This window comes from Suillus plorans (genome assembly GCF_016647745.1).
Source record: "Suillus plorans strain S12 chromosome Unknown HD556scaffold_1, whole genome shotgun sequence".
In the NCBI taxonomy this organism is placed as follows: Eukaryota; Fungi; Basidiomycota; class Agaricomycetes; order Boletales; family Suillaceae; genus Suillus; species Suillus plorans.
Window position 1 is genome coordinate 2,359,785 of NW_024537385.1, and position 21,245 is coordinate 2,381,029.

The 21,245-nt window shown below is 47.2% G+C and overlaps 4 protein-coding genes across 4 annotated transcripts; all 4 read right to left on the reverse strand.

Annotated features, from left to right (window-relative positions):
* Positions 1-27: 27 nt before the first annotated feature.
* HD556DRAFT_1320671 (glycoside hydrolase family 38 protein) lies at positions 28-5,264 on the reverse strand. The gene is made up of 30 exons (XM_041301318.1): positions 4,878-5,264; positions 4,701-4,768; positions 4,593-4,652; positions 4,392-4,543; positions 4,285-4,342; positions 3,980-4,236; positions 3,786-3,926; positions 3,465-3,736; positions 3,406-3,414; positions 3,279-3,355; positions 3,165-3,223; positions 3,031-3,114; positions 2,852-2,979; positions 2,777-2,798; positions 2,697-2,724; positions 2,586-2,638; positions 2,436-2,538; positions 2,370-2,378; positions 2,299-2,317; positions 1,918-2,249; positions 1,766-1,865; positions 1,639-1,715; positions 1,446-1,576; positions 1,334-1,355; positions 1,203-1,283; positions 1,029-1,153; positions 836-971; positions 681-779; positions 245-626; positions 28-190 (listed from the first exon to the last, which is right to left on the reverse strand). Exons 1-30 carry the CDS (start codon positions 5,159-5,161, stop codon positions 145-147), a joined length of 3,414 nt encoding a protein of 1,137 aa, XP_041168127.1. The 5' UTR covers positions 5,162-5,264; the 3' UTR covers positions 28-144.
* Positions 5,265-6,547: 1,283 nt separating this feature from the next.
* On the reverse strand, positions 6,548-8,918 carry HD556DRAFT_1223636 (uncharacterized protein; the record flags this gene model as incomplete). The annotated part of the gene is made up of 9 exons (XM_041296901.1): positions 6,548-6,982; positions 7,038-7,076; positions 7,126-7,439; positions 7,494-7,625; positions 7,682-8,017; positions 8,072-8,192; positions 8,221-8,374; positions 8,433-8,612; positions 8,674-8,918. 9 exons carry the CDS (start codon positions 8,916-8,918, stop codon positions 6,548-6,550), a joined length of 1,956 nt encoding a protein of 651 aa, XP_041168128.1.
* A 1,729-nt stretch (positions 8,919-10,647) lies between these two features.
* On the reverse strand, positions 10,648-13,260 carry HD556DRAFT_55285 (uncharacterized protein). The gene is made up of 9 exons (XM_041310932.1): positions 12,819-13,260; positions 12,580-12,759; positions 12,401-12,525; positions 12,223-12,348; positions 11,827-12,168; positions 11,645-11,776; positions 11,277-11,590; positions 11,190-11,228; positions 10,648-11,134 (listed from the first exon to the last, which is right to left on the reverse strand). The coding sequence occupies exons 1-9, from the start codon at positions 13,100-13,102 to the stop codon at positions 10,736-10,738; spliced, it is 1,941 nt and encodes a 646-aa protein (XP_041168129.1). The 5' UTR covers positions 13,103-13,260; the 3' UTR covers positions 10,648-10,735.
* A 7,013-nt stretch (positions 13,261-20,273) lies between these two features.
* Positions 20,274-20,997, reverse strand: HD556DRAFT_1454584 (uncharacterized protein; the record flags this gene model as incomplete). Its single annotated transcript, XM_041308102.1, has 1 exon — positions 20,274-20,997. One exon carries the CDS (start codon positions 20,995-20,997, stop codon positions 20,359-20,361), a length of 639 nt encoding a protein of 212 aa, XP_041168130.1. The 3' UTR covers positions 20,274-20,358.
* Positions 20,998-21,245: the final 248 nt, after the last annotated feature.

Consider the following 21,245-nt stretch of genomic DNA (forward strand, 5'->3'; position numbering starts at 1 on the left):
TGTCCATGATACAACACAAATACAACAAGTACTTTTCGATACCTAATCTGACTGTTACAAAACTTTATTTCAGGTACTGTACATCACTTATGTAATACATACAAGGGATAGTCCGCGTCAGCTCATCCAATTTCAAGAATAAAATTACAATTCCTTGCTGACAGTGACCCAGCTATCTCTCTTCCCAGATCTGTACTTGCCATGTTAGCCACGCCAAACTCGGTTGATATAGAACAGAGCTCACGTCTTAGGCGAGATGGCTGAGATGTCAGACTTGGTTTCCAACACCAATTTTACAGTTTTCACTTCGAAACTTCTGAATTCGAGCTTGAGCGTGCTATGCGATCCCGTCGTGGACATCAGGCCGAGTTCTCCTTTAGTGTCTTCCAGGATGTTCGTGACATACGCGCTCTTCACAGGTACGTGTTTTCCGATGTTTAGCTTGATAGATCCATGCCCACCAAACGCTTCGTACATGCGCAAGATGACGGTCGTGCTGGAAGTATTCGGCTTGAAATCGTCTTCTCCTCTCTTGATGGTCTCCAAAAAGATGTTTGGTGTGCCCTCAAACCAGAACGGAAGAGGTGGAACGACGTGCCCCGCGTGATGCCCAGGAACAGTTCTCACTGAGGATATCATTAGACTTATCAGTGAAAACACAACAAAGAAGCCCAACTGACAGTGCAAAGGAGAATTATAGATAAAGGCAGCTATCGGAACGTCGGATTCGAGGAAGGAGCCTACATGAGGCATGACTGCCCACGAGAACTCGTGCCTGCCTAAGAGAACATATGAGAATCGATGAACCGCGACAAGTTCAACATCAGAGTCAAACCTTGGTCCTGCTCTGAGTCAGGGGCCGTGGCCGCTCTGAGCAGGGAGATACGAAGGACGTTGCCTTCACATGCAAAGCCATATTTGGATTCTGAGAGGAAAGCGACACCATATCCATATTCGCTAAGATCTGCGAACTGGTAGCTAGTGGTTAAGTCCTGAAGGAGAACCAACTGATGAAAAAGTATGTGTACCTTGTGTCCACAGACCTCAAACTTGGCAGCATCCAGCGTCGTGTTCTTGTGTGTCGGCCGCTGAACAAACCCAAACTGTGACTCATAAGTCGCATACGTGTTATTGATGTCGAGTGGTAGTTCAACTGGAGTCATGCATAAGAACAGGGCAGTAAGAGGTGTTATTGTACGCACACTTCAGGAACTTGTGTCTCTCACGCCAGTCGACCACAGCATCGAAATTGAAATAGGAGCGGGAATCTCCTTTCATCGATGCTACGCTTCCGCTATAAGTACTCGTTTCTGGGTCTGCGGAGCGTTCTTACCAGTGATGACATCGAGGGAGATCTGTAAAAAGTGATGTATTCTATCAGCACCAGACACTCGCAAGGCAGCGTGATCGAAGGAATGGAGGCGTGGCAAATACTAGATACGCACCGTGACGTCGATTGTGCTTTTCCCATATTTAACTTGTGTCTGAACAGCGGCCCGAAGGGGCCCTTCAGCGATAACCCGAACTTGAGAAAATGCAAGCGGAGTAGAAGTTTCGAGGTGGTGGATTTCGACATCTGCAACACCCAAGGTAAAGTCACATTCAGTCCGCGACTAACAACTTAATGAAAGAACGGACCCCAAGCGTCCCAGTAATTAGGACGATCTTCGAAAATGACTAGTCCACCAGAGCTTCCTTTGGGAATAAGCTCACGACTCAAGAGTAGAGTTAGTGGGTTATGACCAGGAAGAAGGACGCAACCAACCCAAGCTTCACGTCAATCAGGCTGGTGATTCGTCCCTCTGAGATGGTGAGCTGGACGTTGGCGTTCCTAAGGACGAAGTGGTCTGTTCCATTGGTAAACACTATCACAGACGTTCAGTACCAATACTGAGGACCTGGAAATATAAGACACACCAGATGCAGGCGTACAAACCGAAGGCATCCCCACGGGTTGTGACACGACCTTGTTTCCCACCGAGTGCATTAGAGCATATCCGTGCTTGCCATCTGCGGATGTTTGAATAACTTGCGCTTTCATGCGAACAGCATCTTTGGACAGAGGGACCTTGATAACATCGTGGCGCGCAAATGACGTGGTGTTGAACGCAACTAGTGTTTCCGATGTCGAGTTCGACAGGAGGGGTGACGATCGTGGGAGGAGAACGCCGAATGCATCCTCGAGAAGACCAGTGCATACTTCGTGAACTTCGGCGTATAACTTCTCTGCGTCATCATAGACCATGCCGCTACAGAGCCAACTTAAACTCCAGCTAGGCATAGAAAACTGCGACTCACATTGCAGATCCAGGTAAGACTGAAATGTACATTTTAGATATCATGTAAGTGCCAAAACCTCAAAAGCTTACCATCATGGACTGCGAAAAAGATGAGTACATATGCTGATTAGTACAGTATAGATACAGAGCACTTACACTGATTGAGTAACACTTTCTCCCAGCACTCATCAATAGCCCGCTTGGGATATACATACGAATGTCCCCCGGGCTTGAGGATCGAAGCCAGGGTAGCTACGCGCTGGGATCGTTTAGTATATGAGTAACTGTGGGTCATGCAAAACCAACCTCCACATCCCTCAAAAGTATCTCGCACTTCCTGTTACCTTTCTTGATGGAACCTAATAAGTATGATATCAATATTGATTGTGAATGCGACAGGTGATGATAACCGCTTACCATGCGAGGTATAGGTCCCCCTGTGGAACTGTTTCTGAATTTCAGAACTGGAGTCTACCACAGTTCCTGAGCACACTTACCTCAAGGTACAATTCCCCTTTCCTTCACACCATAGCATGTCAGAAAAAATAATGAAAACGGGAGGCTTGACAGACCAAACTGGCAGCGTTTTCCCCTCCTTAGAATTTTCTTCGATGTCCTCGAAGAACTCCTCGACAGAACTTCCCATACTAACAGATGGAAGTTCTCTGTGTTCATTATTCGTCGCGCGAATCCGACGCAGCTGTCAAGTACAGTTAGGCTAGACTCAAAGAACCGAAACTAATGCTCGTACGTTCTCTAGCATCTTGGGCAATGCTCCTCCTCCTCCATCTCCGTTTCCGAAGACCAGAAGGGCAGTAGCATCTGACTCAAGGTTCTAAATGACAGTAAGTGAAGAACGCCCGTGGCTAATCGTGTCGCCCAAACCTTATGATTTGTAATCCCCTTGTTGACATCCCCGACCGTTGCTTGTGCGGTGTAAGTATCTGCATGGGTGAACGAATTAGTATTGGTAGGACTGCCAACTGGACATGATATTACCGACGGGTGTCATGTGACAAAGGACTTGTGAGCCATCGATGCCAACCCAATTGAAGGTGGAATGCGGGAACGCGTTTCTTTTTTTATCATTAGTAAACTGAGACAACAACCGCGAAACTATACCAACATGTTATTCCTGCCACGAACCATAAGATGACGGCAAATAAGGTTCATATATTCACATACCAACTCAACTTCTGTGTGAAGAAGTACTTCATGCCTGCATCCCTAATCAGCTGCGGATAGGCCGCAGTGAGCCCAAAAGAGTCCGGGAGCCAAGCAGTCTCACACCGCTTTCCAAAACGTGATTCGAAGTAGTTTTGACCGTATAGGAATTGCCGGACGAGGGCTTCACCTGAAGGCATATTTCCATCGTTCTCAACCCACGAACCGCCGATGAGATGGAATTGGCCAGATGCCACTTTCTTCTTGATACGTTGAAAAAGTGGAGGATATTGCTATGAAGAGATATGAGTAAATGAATTAAGAGGAGACAGTCAAGCGCACCTCCTCAAGCCATTTGAACTGTTGGGCTTGAGAGCAGGCAAATCTATGTTCTGGATAACGTTCCATCAAATCAATCTGGGTAGACCAGGACCTCGCTGTCTTCTGCTGAGTGACTGAATAAGGCCACAACCATGCTGTATCCTGTTGAAGCACAGCATATTAGACATGAGCTGCGACCGTAAATAATAACTAACGATATGGCAGTATGAAATCCCGACAATCTGAGCCTTTTTGGGGCCTTCGTTGTATATCTTGTCACCTTTTGCATGCCAACCTTTTCCAAATACATCCTCAGCAATTCCGCGCATGCGTTTTACGTTCTCGGGATCTCCAGATTTAAATGCATTCATGATTTTATTGGCTGTGACGAGTGCCTTGTTTTGAAGGGCAGTGTTGCCAGCTACGGTGTCCACAATCTCGCGAAGAGTGGTGAAGTCCCACATCAGATGCCCTGCAGCAAGTTTCAGCCAAAAATACGGTGGAATGTACTTCAACATACAAGCATCGTGATTTGGAACCACTAAATCTGCGGATGCAAGCTGAAAATACCTGTTCATCTACACAGGAATGAGTATCTGCGCCGCGCTGGAAAGATAACAAGTTTACATCTGGGGGCGCGATGGTGTCGCCATTCCATGGGACGCCAAACATGCCGTTGCAACTGGACTCGATAACTACAGCATAGTGGCCGTCACGAACAGCTTGAGGCGGAATGATATGTTCAACCCTGCGATCCCCGCCGTAGCCGCCGGTAATTCCTAGATAGCGGTATTCAGTTTGGATCACCAAAAAGGTTGTAAAATGTACCTTGGAGCGGGACACCATCCGTGGAGAATATCATAGCTTCGCAGCCAGGGTCAAACTCAACTGAGGGTACTTGAGCATTCATTTACTAGTTCAAAAATCTTGCTTTACATTGTACACGCTCATACTGTTGCCAATAGGAGGGAATCTTGAGAGTGACCTTCCACCAGTGGTTTGTCTGCAAACGAATGTATGCACGTGAGAAGCAGATACGATTGCATAGTATTGTCATACCCCTGCAAAGAGAAGTTTGGCATCAGGAAGAATGCTGAATATGAAAGTGACTTACAAGATGGCCCAAATGAATCACCCTTCTTTGCTGGTTTGAATTCTTGTTTCGTTGCCTCTTGAAACGAGGGCTTTGTAAGACCTGGTGCGCTCCAAACTTGGAGATCTACATGATGCGAGCCATCGATGCGATGAGTATAGAGGACAGAAGACAGGTTGACGTTTTCGAAGTGACCCCCAAGGAAAGTGGACAGCCGGTTTTGAGTTAAACCCTTGATCCATTTCGCCCCAGATCCATAGTTGAGTTCAGGGTAGTGCTTCTGGTTTTGACTGTGTGAGCACATCGTTGACTGCAGTTGTCAGAACTGGTATGTCGTATGTATGTGGTACATCAACAAGCGCTTCCCCGCACGCTGACAGTGAGAATAAATGAACGTGGGATCTATCCTCGGCAAGTATCACACGATGGGCCGACCCGATTTGAGGGCTCTTTATTATAATAGTACCTGGCATTGTCAAGGTTTCACCGCAGTTCACAACGTTGAACGTGCACACTCCCTTTTCATCGAGCATGCATTCTTATAATACGAAATCCAAAATGATCACATTTCTATAGTTCGACATCGTGCCCTGCAAATGTCAAACAAGACCGTTGAAGTTGGGTATAAGTATATACGACTAAGAACAGACACTAGCATAAGGTGATATGGCCAAAAATCACATGCACACATGGTTATTGTTCACATGCACCGGTTAGACATCTCTCACCAGTAGCTATACATGTACAGGAACACTAGAATTTAACAACTTTGAGATCTGGACACGGATCTGAGTCGACTGACTTCTACCTCCGAGTCCCACTGACCTGAATAATGAGGCACTGTCATGATAACATCAACAACATTTACATAGTAGAGTGAATTACCACATACAAAAGGCCAAACAGCACTGTATTCGATAGTAGCTGTGCACTAGGCAGTGGGCACTGTAGAGAGGCAGTCGTCCATCAGGGCATAATAGCGTTGACTGCGTGGGTTGAGCATTTTTTTGATCATACCACCGGTGAAAGGGCCTCCAAGTCGAGGCATAAAATTAAGGATCCAGTACTGGACATCAACTTGAACCTCGGGTGGAGCAGGAACGTTATTGTAACAATGCATATATCAATATAGCCGGACGTGGCTCGGAAAGTTCAGGCCAGGGATCAGTGCACTCAGTACTGATGGAACGTTGCAACGTTGCAACGTTGAATATCGATTGCGCCATACGGCTAGCTAGATGAATTCCCTCTATGGTAAGTATAATTATGTTCTGTGCTTCTGACCTACGTGCGTTAGTAGCGTTACAAGCAGGTCAACGTTCGACTCGGGACAAGACTGGTGTGCATACAAAAATAAACGCGTAGAATGGGATTAGACTCGGAGATGAGGAAGTCAGTAACCGGCCCGGATCAGCAACACGAAGCAGAACATCACATATATAGAGCTCTACAATATATTTTACGGAACTGATGGTGTAGCCGAGAGCCTTCATGCGGAATGCACGAACATGATCAACATGGCAGTCTTCAGTGTGGCTAAAGACTTCGTCCACATCCATATCACATCCTAAAACCCAAAACAATCACATTTATTACTCTATAATTCGACACCGTGCCCTACAAATGCCAAACAAGACCCTTGAAGATACAACCGAGAACAGACACTATCGTAACGTAGTATGGCTGAAAATCATGCATCCCCTTCATGTTTCCCTTCTCCCACAGAATTTGAGAGCCGGGGGGAGTGGCGGGGTTCCTCCAGGTGAACCTTCACAACCTCATTTGTCTTCATTCCTTTGCTATGGCCGAAATCTGCCAGTTTGAGACTTCCAGCAGCGCATAGCATAACGAGATGAATTGTGTTTGACACGTTGAAGTGCGCCTTGTGAGTGTGCTTGTGATGCTCTTCCAAAGCCTCCAGAAGACTGTACAATGCGCAGGCGAAAGTGAGGATGGTGATGATGGTGAGCGGCACTGTAGCGAGCAGATACGTCGGTGAGTTCTTGGTCCAGCGAGTCCAGCCTATTGTCGATATGAACATCGTCCCGTTGACTGGGGAAGAGATGTTATTCGGGATGATATTATCGGGGAAGCTGCCTGTAGCCATAAACCCGGAGCGAAGAAACTGTAAAATAACGCTAGGTCAATTGAGACTATATTGAACGGGCCAGCGACCTCACCGTGGCAGAAAACTCAACAACACCACGCCAGTAATCCTCCTAAGAAAGTCATAAGAGGTGGATCAAGATGGTATGACAAGAAACTGACGAGCTCAAGGTAAACCTGCGTGTCATTGAGATTGTTATTGATGCGTTCGGTAGTAGTCGAGGAATAGATGGAATACAAGGTATCCCCAATCGTGCTGCTCGTAAGTCCCTGAGAGTTGATCGACTGATATTTAGCAACTCCAGTGATAAATGACAGTAGCTCGACATTCTCTGACTGGAAGGGAGCGAATGAGATGACCTCAGAAGAAATTTGGTCGTTGGAATAATCGGCGCGGACTGTGGTCAACAGGGGAACCACTTCGCACACGCTTGCTTTAAGGAAATCGTACTTGTAAAACCCTTGCGTAAAAATGGCTACAGAAACAGATTCGACCAATGATTCCAAACGTGCATATTTCAAGGACTCACTGAAGCTTGTATAAGTTTGGTTCGTATCCGTCGGTCCTAGGCACACAACAGATGGAAGAAAGCCATTCCCTGATAAGTTTCCATTTCCATTTGCATCCACCATGGTCACATATTCGTACGCTGTCGAGATATCTAGAAGCCATCAGTGGACTCGAGAAAATATATCCAAGATCCAAACTTACTGGCACTGCAGATTGCACTGACATTCCACAAGCGAAGGCCAGTGATGGAGTTGTTGCTCGAAGCAGCTGGGTTGGTATAGATGATGTAAGAGTTATTCGTGTTCCAAAGGTATTGCGTTTGACTCGAGTCAATGGCCTGGCAGCTGACATTCGCCGTTAACCCTTGTTGCCACATGGAATAATTCGTGCTGAAACCTTGGGGAATAGGTACGCTGGAGTGTGATCCGGGTACAACTCCTGTGTTGACCGTGATATTTCCACCGGAAAACCCGAGACGAGTACCATCAGCATCCGGAATTCCATCCGAGCCGGAAAATGCCTCAATGGTAGGCACGACCCCCTCTGGTTGCACAGCATCGTAAAATAGTTTAGAGTGAACTGATAGACTGGACGTACGAGTGGATATGTTGTATTTTGCACCATTAAAATTGAATGTCCCGGGAAGTCCGAAGGTAAACCCTGCAGCAGCAACTCCACTGAGCATTCCACCGATATCGAGAACTTCGAAAGCATCGTTCTGGACTTGGTTATCCCATTTTACAAACGACTCGGTAACTGGAGTAGAGATACATACTGAGACCACTTGCCAGGAATTCTTCTCGGAGCAAGGTGGCAAACGCGCTTCCAGTTATGTCGATTTCGGATCCATTCATCTGTACTGGCCACATGAAGTAGGTCGGTGTCAAGAGGGTTGTCCACCTGTGACCTCATTCAAATAAGAAGAAAGATCTCGACAATGGTTTCAGAGAAGACGCACCCGGCCGTCAAGAGCTTCAGCACCCCAAATACAAACAGTGTGAAGACCGTCAATATCATGTGTCGATGGTTCAGAATATGAGAGCCCTGTGCCAAAGCGATACCAGCGCTCAGTTGGATTAGAGAAATGGGCTGGCATATCCGATGTCTTAGTGCCTCTTTGACCGAAAGCGTGAAAAGACTGGTGGAAAAGATCACATCTCACTGAACGATCAGTCGAAAAGAACAAAAGGTAGACGGACGTAGCAGTGATGACTGATAGGACAGTTGCTATCAATGTGACCAGCATCGTTACCTCTCCAGGATAGCTCCTCATCAACTCGCAGACTGGATCAGATGGAGCAAGGTACTCATAGTAGGCAACTGCACCGAGGAATCCGTATCCAAATGCCAGGATAAAAATCTGACTGATGATGATAACTGTGTAGTGCACAAATTTGGAGTGGGCATGAGATATCGTAAGAGGAGAGGTAGACGCAGAATCCATGCTGTTTGTCGCTTGCATAGAAATATTATATACTTGATCCTTGCTGCATGCACGCCATTAACACAGCCCGGACTATGAATATGATCAGCAACGCAGCCACTCTCTGTTACGAACATGGCAAGTAGATACAGACACATTGTGCGTCGTTGAAATTTTTGATTCACCCTAGACAATTGGTCCGCGGAACTTCAAGGAGAATTTGGAGATAAGGGCATACTGAAAATGTGAGATCCAAGCTCCCCCTTGGAGTGACTCTGTCAAAGGTTCAGATTCACAGATAGTACCAACATACGTATACAAAGACTTGCCGGTCCAATTTGCTTTTGTTGAGAAATTAAATTTCAGCGCTATGGATACTTCAAAGAAGCTCACTGGGGCACCGAAAGAAATACGTTTAATTTCCAATGCCTGTAGCAATAGCCGGTCACCACTCTAGATCATCCTTCGAGCTTGGAGGGGAAGGAGAGGGCATGCGAGTTCAAAAGTAAACTTCAATGGTATTGGAGGGCCGCCGCCGCGTGTCATGCCCTGACGTGACTGTTCGGATTCAAGTTGAGGAGGCGGCCACCTTGTTTATTGAAGCTTATGTAAGCAGCTTGCACCGAACATACCAGTGGCAGGGTCCCTGTGACTACGAGACTAGTATAAAGGGCATAACAGCTCGATGAGTTAGCGCAGACGCTATTACCCGGCTCCGTTCCAGGCGCTCGGAACCGTGATGAAATCCATCATGCATTGCTATGATTTATGAAGTTGCTGTGCCCATCGACGTAATTCCTACGCTAAGGTATTGGGGTGCACCGGCACCTGCATGGTGGGCCGCACATGAATGCATGATACCCCTAAAGCCATCCTTCCATGCTTGCCGGTTCCCCCACGTGCCGAGTCTCGATTTCTTCATTCCTCTTCAAGCCACCATACAGCCGCCCTTCTAGCCCGCCAGCCGCAGTCGTCAAACACAACATCGTCTCTCCATAGATGTTGCAGTTCGTTCTTCAAACTAAATCCGACGGCAATAGCAGTAACCAGCCCGATCATCGTAAAGATGACAAACGGAAACACATAGATGAGACACCCTTCTTTCCATCATACGTGCTGACTCGGAACATGATGCCATTCGTGACAACAGACATGTCGGAAGGTATTTCTGTCCAGGGAAGACCGCTGGTGGCAGAGAAACCAGGTCTCAGAAACTGCCAGTGACAAAGCCATCAGCGTCTGAGCACAGCAGTGGCAGGTTTCCTATCAGTCGACATCCGTTCAATTGCTATCAACGTGAGCCGCCGAGTAGTCCGATAACATTGGTTTGGAAGCCTTAATTGATCGTACTCGCGATGAACTCAGTGAGGCCACGATCGAGTCTTCGAAAGGACAACAATCAGCTACTACTGCCGAAACTATTCCTCGATCATATGTGACGTCCACTATCGTCACGTACAGTATAACCTCGCCGACGGTCGTAGACAGGAACGCATGTTTAGCACGACCTGCCATCAGAATATCTTCCAAGTTGATTTGGTGAGCACATAGTGCATTACGGATCATGTGATAGTATACCTCTACCATTTTCACTACAATATAGTTTACGGAACTGGCGGTGTAGCCGAGAGCGTCCCTATTCCATGCGGAATGCACAAACATGTCACATCCTAAAACCAAAACCAATCACATTTATTACTCTATAGTTCGACATCGTGCACTACAAATGTCAAACAAGACCAAGTTAGGTTTACATACAACTGAGAACAGACACTACCATTACGCGATATGGCTGAAAACAATGCATCCCCTTCGCGTTTCCAGACCTCGCTCTAACTTCAAGTTGAGAGCCGGGGGGAGTGGAGTTCCTCTAGGTGAACCTTCACAACCTCATTTTTCTTGATCCCCTTGCGATTGCCGAAATCTGCCAGTTTGAGACTTCCAGCAGCGCATAGCATAACGAGATGAATTGTGTTTGACACATTGAAGTGCGCCTTGTGACTGTGATTTCGATGTTCTTCCAAAGTCTCCAGAAGACTGTACAACGCGCAGGAGAAAGTGAGGATGGTGATAATGGTGAGCGGCACTGTAGCGAGCAGATACGTCGGCGAGTTCTTAGTCCAGCGAGTCCAGCCTATTGTCGATATGAACATCGTCCCGTTGACTAGCGAAGAGAGGTTGTTCGGGATGATATTATCGGGGAAGCTGCCTGTGGCCATGAACCCGGAGCGAAGAAACTGTAAAATAATGCTAGGTCAATTGAGACTACATTGAACGGACTAGCAATCTCACCGTGGCGGAAAACTCAACAACACCACGCCAGTAATCCTCCTAAGAAAGCATAAGAAGTGGATCAAGATTGTATGACGTGAAACTGACGAGCTCAAGGTAAACCTGTGTGTCATTGAGATTGTTATTGACGTATTCAGTAGTAGTCGAAGAATAGGTAGAGTACAGGGTATCCCCAATGGTGCTGCTCGTAAGTCCCTGTGAGTTTATCGACTGATACCTGGCGACTCCAGCGATAAATAACAGTAGCTCGGCATTCTCTGACTGGAAAGGAGTGGATGAGATGATCTCAGAAGAAATTTGTTCGTTGGAGTAATCGGCGCGGACTGTGGTCAACAGGGGAACCACTTCGCACACGCTTGCTTCAAGGAAATCATACTTGTAAAACCCTTGCGTAAAAATGGCTACAGAAACAGATTCGGTCAATGAGTCCCAACGTGCATTTTCCAAGGGCTCACTGAAGCTTGTATAATTTTGGTTCATATCCGTTGGTCCTAGGCACACGACAGATGGAAGAAAGCCATTCCCTGTTAAATTTCCATTTCCATTGGCATCCACCATGGTCACATATTCGTATGCTGTCGAGATATCTAGAAGCCGTCAGTGAACTCAAGAAAAGATAGCCAATATCCGAACTTACTGGTACCACAGTTTACACTGATATTCCACAAGCGAAGGCCAGTAATGAAGTTGTTGCTCGAAGCAGCTGGGTTGGTATAGATGACGTCAGAGTTGTTCGTGTTCCAAAGGTACTGCGTTTGACTCGAGTCAATGGCCTGGCAGCTGACATTCGCTGTCAACCCTTGTTGCCACATCGAATAGTTCGTGCTAAAACCTTCAGGAATAGGTACACGAGAGTGTAATCCGGGTACGACTCCTGTGTTGACTGTGACATTTCCACCGGAAAACCCGAGAGGAGTACCATTAGCACCCGGAATTCCATCCGAACCGGAAAATGCCTCAATGGTAGGCACGACCCCCTCTAGTTTCACAGTGTCGTAAAATAGTTTATAGTGAACTGAGAGACTAGACGTACGAGTGGATATGTTGTATTTTGCACCATTAAAATTGAATGTCCCAGGAAGACCGAAGGTAAACCCTGCAGCAGCAACTCCACTGAGCATTCCACCGATATCGAGAACTTCGAAAGCATCGTTCTGGACTTGGTTATCCCATTTTACAAACGACTCGGTAACTGGAGTAGAGATACATACTGAGACCACTTGCCAGGAATTCTTCTTGGAGCAAAGTGGCAAACGTGCTTCCAGTTATGTCAATTTCAGATCCATTCATCTGTACTGGCCACATGAAGTAGGTCGGTGTCAAGAGAGTTGTCCACCTATAACTTCATTCGAATAAGAAGATCTCGACAATGGTTTCAGAGAAGACGCACCCGGCCGTTAAGAGCTTCAGCACCCCAAATATAAACAGCGTCAGGACTGTCAATTCCACGTGTCGATGGCTGAGAATATGAGAGCCCTGTGCTAAAGCGACACCAGCGCTCAGTTGAATTAGGGAAATGGGCTGGCATATCCGATGTCTTAGTGCCTCTTTAACGGACAGCGTGAAAAGGCTGGTGGAAAAATCTCATTTCATGAACGATTAGTCGAAAAGAACAAACGGTAGACGAACGTAGCAGTGATGACTGATAGCACAGTCGCTATCAATGCGACTAGCATTGTTACCTCCCCAGGATGGTTCTTCATTGTCTCGCAGACTGAATCAGATGGAGCAAGGTACTCATAGTAAGCAACAGCACCAAGAAATCCGTATCCAAATGCCAGAATGAAAATCTGGCTAACGATGATGACTGTGTAGTGCACAAATTTGGAGTGAGTATGATGCATCACAAGAGAAGAGGTAGACGCAGAATCCAGTTGTCTCACTCGCATAGAAATATTATATACTTGCTGCATGCACGCCACTGACACAGCCTGGACTCTAGAATTAGTCGAGCGGAACCTGATACTGCGTATGCGCAAGATGCACACAATGAAGATGATCAGCCACGCAGCCACTCTTATTGCGTTACTTAAATTTTGATTCTCCCTGGATAAGTCCTCGGGAACTTGAAGGCGAACTTGAAGACAAGGGCATACTGAAGATGTGAGATCCAACCTCCCCGTTGGAGTGACCCTGTTGGAGGTTCAGATTCATAGATGGTACCAACATACGTATACAAAAACTCGCCAGCACCGTTTGCCTTTGCAGAGAAAATTAATTTTCAGCCCTATGGATACTTCGAAGAAAGTCACTGGGATACTGGGAGAAATGCGCTTAATTTCAACTACCTGCAGCAAATTGCATGCTCAGCGTACGGTGAGCCCACATCATCCTCCGAGTTTCGAGGGGCATGTGAGTGGAAGAGACCGAAGGGCTGCCGCCGCGTGTCACACTTTCTGTGTTGATTAATGCTTATGTAAGCGGTTTACGACTGGCCCACCCTATGTGACTACGAGACTTGCAGTAGTTCAGCTCAGTATAGATGTCATAGCAGCTCAATGAGTCGGCGCAGACGCTACCGTCCGGCTACGTTCCATGGCCAGGCCCAGGCTCGGAAGCTTAATGAAACCTATCATGCATCGCTATATATGAAGTTGCTGTGCCATCATCAACGTAATTCCTACGCTGCAAGGTATTGGGGTGCGGTCCCGGCACCGGCACCTACATGGTGGGCCGCAGTTCTGATACACCTAGCCGTTTCCTTCCTTCCATACTCGCCGGTTCCACCACGTGCTGAATCTCGATATCTTCATTCCTCTTCAAGCCACCATGGTGCTCAAGACCAAACACTGGCAGCTGCCCTTCTAGCCCACCAATCGCAGTAGTCAAACACAACATCATCTCTTCGTAGATGCTGCAGTTCGTTCTTCAAATTGAATTTGGCGGCAATAAGAGTAACCAGCCAAAACATTCTAAAGATAACGAACAGAAAAGCTGGTAGATGAGACGCCCTTCTTCCCAGTCATACGTGCTAACTCAGAGTCTCAGATTCTGTCCAGGGAAGAACGCCGGTGGCAGATGAAACCAAGTCTCAAATACTGCCGATGACACAGCCATCATCAGCGTGTCCGCCAGAAGAGGTGATTGCAACTTACTGTACCACTGGATTCTACCACTACCCTTCCTGCAGTTAACAAATTATTTGTGTCCGAGAACAGCAATGGCGGGTTTCCTACCACTTGACGGCAATTGAATTGCTATCAATGCAAGCCGTTAAGTAGTCTGATAAGAATGGTCTGGAAGCCTTGTGTGTTCCCTGCTTGATAATTGATCGCACTCGCGATGAACTTAATAAAGACCATGTTCGAGTCTCCGAAAGGACGGCGATCAGCTACTGCTGTCGAAACTATTCCTTGATCATATATGACGTCCACTGTCGTCGCGTGCAGGACGACCTCGCAGACGGTCGTAGGCGGGAATGCATATCTAGTACAATCTGTCGTCAGAATATCTTTCAAGAAGTTGAATTGGTGAGCACATAGTAAATGGGCGGGCTTGTTCGTGTACCGAACTTGTACCGGTTGAAGCCTGGGAAGTCTGGCTGCGGACTGTCGAAGAAAGCCTTCAGTATCTGGGTTCAATTCGAGAGTGGTCGCATTCAAAAAGGTGGCGTATGACATAGTTTCCCGTAACACGAGATGTGATGCTTTGTTCAGAATTACAGGGAATAATTTGCTTGTCATTTGGATACTCTGCTACCACTTACCACATCGTCAAGCCAACACTGTCCAATGGAAATGCAACTGAAGTTATCGGAATAGGCACCATAAGAGTAGATAGAAGTGTTCCGCTCGTAGCAGTTAACTTCTGCGGTGGGGTCTTACTGGGTTACGGTATAGTGCTTTCCAAGACCCTAGAGAGGGGAACCAAAAAGGTAGCGACCTAGGTCGATTATCACATTGAGGCATGAAACCACTGGTAAAGGCAAGTCCATATGCGGTCTAGGCAACAGAAGAGCTGCTATAATCAGAATCGTTCACGGCAGGGAGGAGACCATCTTGTCGAATGGGAAATCAAGTCTCGCATCCTTGTCGCTGTACGAGACTCCGTTGTGAGTAGGCTGGGCAACATGAAGTCAGAACATACCGTTGTCGTCTTGTGCAAGTTTCAACTGACCTCGTCGTGATCACGGATAGTACGGTGGAGATTAACACAGTCAAAGTTGTCGGATGCTCGAGAATCGATGACCGTCCAATTTGAGAAGGCCATGTACTGGAAACACCAGAGGCGGCCGATAAAGCTCCACCCAGCAACAATAAGAATGGTCTATGCAATGTCCATGGATCCTTTTAATGGGAAACTACGACGGGATGAAAGTGGTGCCTGTCGGTGTCCTTAGCATCGTGCAAGGAGCGCAAATAAGGAAGTGGATATACCTTGAATTCGAAAGGCAACGAGGCTAATGTTGATTTGAGGTGAGCATACGAGGGAGGACATATTTCCGAATAACCGACACGTTCATTTCTCGCAACGTACTTCCATTCTTGACGTCTATGGCTGGGCAGCATGCGTGGGTCGGTTGCGTTCATAAGATGTTCTGATGCATTCCTTTTGCGATCGACGAGTAGATCGACGGTTCAGAGTCCCTCATTTTTTATTGTGGGGCCGGGTGATACAATCGGTCGGGACCCGCGCGTTATGGGAGAAGTTTTTCAAACAGTTAAAAATGCATGGGAGTGGGCGGCTGAGTCGAACCTGTGCGCGCTTAACGTATGATATGAGGGTTTTTCAGCGGTCACTACGGCGAAACGCATTTGCAGTGCAGTATGCATGTGAACTACTTGATGGAATGGAACTGTGATCCCCACAAATGAGCGCCAGCTTTGTAAATGCGCTCGTTAAGCAAGAGAGTACTTATTTGAATTGGAGACCTACCACCCGAATAGAACTGTCCGACCGTTTTATGATAGATTCCTTTTCCCCAAGTTCCGACCTACAAACTGTGCAGCCAGACAGGGAATTTAAAATTGGAAAACTTCGAGGTCTAGACACGGATCCGAGTTGACTAACTTCTGCCTCCGAGTGCTACTGACCTGAGCAACGAGGCACTTTCAAGTTGAGGTATAATACGCTCGGGGTCCAATACTTGACGCCAACGTTAACCTGGTAGCTGTGGTACAGCGTGCAAATAATCTCGGGCGGAGCAGGGTGAGGTAGAATGGAACGTTGTTGTAATAGCGCGTATACATCACCCGGGGCCGGACCTAACTTAGTTCAACGAGCACAGGCCAGGGATCAGTACTAGTATGGAACCTTGAATGTTGATTGCGCCATACGGCTAGATGAATTCCCTCTATGGCAAGTATAATTTTATTCCGTGCTTCTGACCTATGCACACTCGAGGTCAACATTAACGTCCGACTCAGAGAAGACTGGTGTGCGTACAAAAATAAACATAGAATAGGACTAAAGGAGGCCAGCAACCGGCATCAGCAATGCCACGGCAGAGCGGAATCAATTGCAATTCATGCCGGCAGTGGGCACTACCTCATTTCCTTTTCACCTTGACCTATAAAACTGAGTCCGAACGTGAATGTGACTGCCAGAACTAACAGGTGTTCAAGCCACAAATAAAAAGCCAATGTTAAGTCGTTTGCAGATGTGGTTGACGACCCGCAGATTCAAGACTTGTACACGTTGAATGGCCTGTGCAAGTCCGTAACGGTAATACAGAAAAAAATTCTGTACAAACACATGTACAGGCCACAAGGCCTCGACATGACCTCCCTTGCTCGCCCCATCTACGCATGGCGAAATTTGACGGGGACCATGGGATAATCACCGAACATCAGCATATAAATCTGAGCCCAGGGACTACTCCTGTGATCTGACCACCAATAAATGCAGAAGATCCGAATCCCACCAGCCATGATAGGAAGCAGCTTCCAGTGGCATTGTCGTGCTCTTAAGTAACTACGAGGGAATAGGGAAACATCGAGAAAATGATCCGAGCGCCAGCTTTAGCACCCAGCATGTGTAGGGGGTCGTGTTGGAATGAATTGCCTTTGGGAGCGATATCGACACGCAGCCTCAGCATCCACTACCATTGGCAGGGAGCATAGATAGAGTGCGGTAAATGACCCTTGGAACATGATGGTGAGGAAACTGAGACGCGGGGTCTGGGCCCGTCAGATCCAGCGCGCGGATGTGCGTCGAACAAAAAAGCTTCCACCAGAAGGTCGTTGTCAAGGTAAACGAGGAAGCAAAGAAACTGTGACCGCCGTCAAGCTGCCTAAGAGTTCCTGATATCTGCAATCAAGGAGAAACCAGTTCAACGGGTGAAGGAATCTGATACGGATTGCTACTGTGTACAGTGCAGAGTGAGGAGATTGGAGAGATGCTTTCACGCTGTCGAGTCAGTCTGTGTACAATGCAGATGTTCAAGCCGGGCAGCGAATGTACCTTCCAAGCTAGGATTGTTAAGTTCTCCAATCATCCAATGTGGCACAACGTATTCCAATTGATCTGACAGCATAAGGGACAGGATGTCACATTTTGAGCCGTCCAGTATAGGATGAGAAGATGAAAACGGTCATTTCCAGGAGCGATTTTTTTTATGTCGGTGATCACGATCCCGATTCCCGAGTCATAGCCGGTCCGAATTGTATGTACATGTTTGTTTTTGCTCTTTCAACTGCATTACCGGAACCATTGCATCATGACTACAGCTGTGCAGCTTCGTCGTCTTCTACTTTGTTATTGACTTCGCCTTTGATCGTGCCTCCCATTTTGCTGGTCGTGTCGGATCTGGAGCCCCTTGACGATGGGATGTCTGTCGTGTCTTCCCAAGCTCTTTGAGTTTTGAGGTTTCTCGAGTTCAATAAGGAGCTTGTAATTAATATCCGGTCGGACGTGTATTTTCCGTTTCTGCCCCTACTTTATGGCACGTCCCGGAGAAATAAAAAGAGTATCATAACTGGATGGCAACGGTAGATGAGCGCTAGCCTGGAGTCACTGAGATGCAGCCCATGTGTATGTTGTGCACAGATTGTCCCAGCTGGGAAATTGGTGCTGACCCGGGTTGGTATCCAAACGGTACTGTTGCATTCACCTCACAATGACCGTCGATCTTGTTGATCAGCTTTAGTATCTAAGTTACGACGACAGCCTGTCAAATCTGTGGCCAACTTTCAATATCTCGGGCACGAGAGGCTTCCACCGTCAAACTGCGCAGCATTTTTGGAAGCCTCGGTTTACGATTTGATGTTGGGGGTCTCGAGCTCGCGCGTCTCAGATTACTCATCATTATGCATATAAACTGTCGTTTGAGCAAAATCAGAGCCTTTTCAGCGATACAACAAAGGGAACAGCACGATATTCCATCAATGACATTTTACACGTCTGACACTATCCACCGTTATTTTACACCTTTATGAGAGTTGTCTGCAGTGGTTAGACGACGCACAGGCCTGCATTACCACCGAGGCAGTTGGACCTATCATGCTAAGATCCCTTTGGGATTTGTCGCTTTCCATGGGACAAGGCACCTCGTCTTTGCATTCAAACCCTGGACCCTGGAGTTAACTTCAGCGATATCAAGTCACCTCGAGGAGATGAGCAAGGGCAACGGCCCCCCGGGTGGTTTAGGGCGATGATAAAACCAGTGACACATGTAACCGAGTATATATCAAGGTAAGCATGGTTGCTGCTTCTCGGCATCTGTTGTGAAGTTTGAAATGATGTCAAGATTGGGGCGCTATCACTCTCGGATCTCTTGATGTTCCCCAGGCTATTCGAAATGTTGCATGCTCCTCCAGCAATCTCACATCAAGGGGAATGTATCCCTCGTCGCATGCCTGGCATGCCGCTGATATATGTATTCGAGATGCGTAATAGCTGTTCTCAATTTCAACAAAGTATCGCCCGAGCAGCTGCTAAAAATCTCTTGATTGGAGAATGGACTAATGTGCAAGCTATGTCAGATCGGTTCACCCAAACCTTTGTCGAGATTCAAGACGTTACAGGACTGCTACTCAACACAGCTTCATCTGAAGATATCGTTCGTACGACTCTTCGAGCGCAAGCGATCAGTCTGCTCTATGGTGCGGAATAACATTTTTTGACTTCCTAATGAAGGTTTTGCCTGGTCACAACAACAAGATTATGGGACCACGACCATGCCCACGATTCGTCAATGCTTGCCCTAGGAAACAGGGCAGGTCCCATCACATTTCTCAGGTGCGTATATGCACGTGGTGCAGGTTCAACAAAAACGATTCAAGAGGTTCCGTCATCCATATAGAATTGTCGAGTGACCACTGGATCACGCATTCGAGTTTGTCACCCTGGGTTCTGATATAATTTAGAGCCACTCACTGATGAGTTTATTTTTCTAGGGTCCTTCGACCTGCGAGCTACAAACACGAAACCCGGCATGAATGTATGCCGTTCACTGCACCATGGTGGCAGCTCGACGATCAGACCGTCTGTGCCGCCTCAGAGATTCGCTGATATCTTGTGTGGTGAGCTGCGCCTTTGACAGCTTTCTTCACCATGGAGCTCCGTGATGCATCGGAACTTGCAGAATACGATGCGCCAATGTCACTGCTATATCTGGCCGACAAATCTCACTCGAAGTTATCTCGCGCCGATGAGATGCGATGCTTAGAGACATGATATGATAGTCAGGCTACTAGCAGTCAACTTATTACAGAGATGCTGTACGCGACATCGTATGAGTTTTAATGAAAGGTTTTTAGGTCTTTCAAACGTGGTAAAGACATTGATGTTACTCTAGATACGTATATGAAACGTTCCGTGTTTCATATCAAAACAGTTGACATGCGTAGTATAACGATCAGGTGAGGATATGGCGACCAAGAACCGCAGATGCCCTAAAAGATTCAAGATGCCTCTGGACCTCAAAACAGACACCGGCAGAGGGGCGCTCGTATCCTGCCGGGAAAATTCGATCGACAGAAGGGAGCACCGAGAAAATAATGCGGGCTATAGCTTCAGCATCCGACAGGGCAGAGGAAGTCAAGTTCAAATTTCGTAGGGAGGTATGAAGGAACGGCTCGGCTGTAGGATCGATATTGATATTAACGGCATCCAATGGTATGTCCAGCGTATGCAAGCGGGGGCATCGGCGGAGCGCTGTAAATAATCCGTGGAATGTAACAGTAGGTATCGCCCGTGGATCAATGAATTGCAGCATTCGGATGTGCGGTCAACTCGACATGGCTTCCAAAAGTAGGTCGTCGTCAAGGTTTATGGAGCAATAAGGAAATTTGAGGTGCAGGGTTCGCAATTGCGTGAAACAAAGGGATTGTCTGATTGGCGTTGAGGAGCTGCCCAAGAGGTCCTGAGGTTCTCGATCACCACGTTCAGAGGAGATGGCGATGCGTGAAAGGGTTTTGTGCTGTGACAGTGCATGAAAGAGCGGCTCAATATCTGCCCAAGGCAAATTAAAGACATCCATCTCGAATTGATTTAGCGAAGGGAATTCTAGGTGTTGCATAACTGCGATGGTGTATGCGGCTCTCCTGGTAAAGAAATACAGTCTCGTGACATTGAGGAAAGGTGCTAAATTGAGATTACGCGGCCCCAATGAACAACGGTCGTCCCAGATCTCCAGCGTAAGAAGAGTAGGGAGGTTTGAAAGGTATTCCCATGTTGTCCAATCGAGTGGTGGACAAGCCAGAGTTACAAGTCGCTCGCACAAACAGATGCTGTCATACAGCACTCGCCCATCTGCTGCTGTGTTTTCAAAGGAGGATTTGATGGACAAGTCCTCCAAAGCAGCACAGCGGATTGGAACAGATTTCAAGTCCGGATGAACAATTGGTAGGGTACAACAACGCAGCATAGGTGACAGAAAGAGATGCAAGTATCTCTTCAGATTTCGATCCGTTGATAGCGACAACAACCTTGGAAACATGCATGCCTCGATCGGGAGGGCTGAAAGAAGGTGAAAGTAGTCATCGTGTAATATTCTCAGTGAGCGAACACGAGGGGCGTGATGCAGGAATTGAGTGACTTCATGCCCAGATAATGCCTCGATGACTTCAAAGCAGAGGTGCTGCGTTTGGGTGCTTGGTGAGTGAATGAGATAAC

Bases quoted from the DNA above. Each gene is read 5' to 3' on its own strand.
- HD556DRAFT_1320671 (XM_041301318.1), bottom strand. From the start codon at position 5,161: ATGTGCTCACACAGTCAAAACCAGAAGCACTACCCTGAACTCAACTAT. The intron at 3,224-3,278 runs GTAATATCATGT...TCACCCATGCAG, and splicing joins TTGTCACATGACACCCGTCG to ATACTTACACCGCACAAGCA. The intron at 972-1,028 runs GTACACATACTT...ACTAGCTACCAG, and splicing joins TTGAGGTCTGTGGACACAAG to TTCGCAGATCTTAGCGAATA.
- HD556DRAFT_55285 (XM_041310932.1), bottom strand. From the start codon at position 13,102: ATGCAGCAAGTATATAATATTTCTATGCGAGTGAGACAACTGGATTCT. The intron at 12,526-12,579 runs GTGCGTCTTCTC...ATGAAGTTATAG, and splicing joins CTGAAGCTCTTAACGGCCGG to GTGGACAACTCTCTTGACAC. The intron at 11,777-11,826 runs GTAAGTTCGGAT...GACGGCTTCTAG, and splicing joins CAGTGTAAACTGTGGTACCA to ATATCTCGACAGCATACGAA.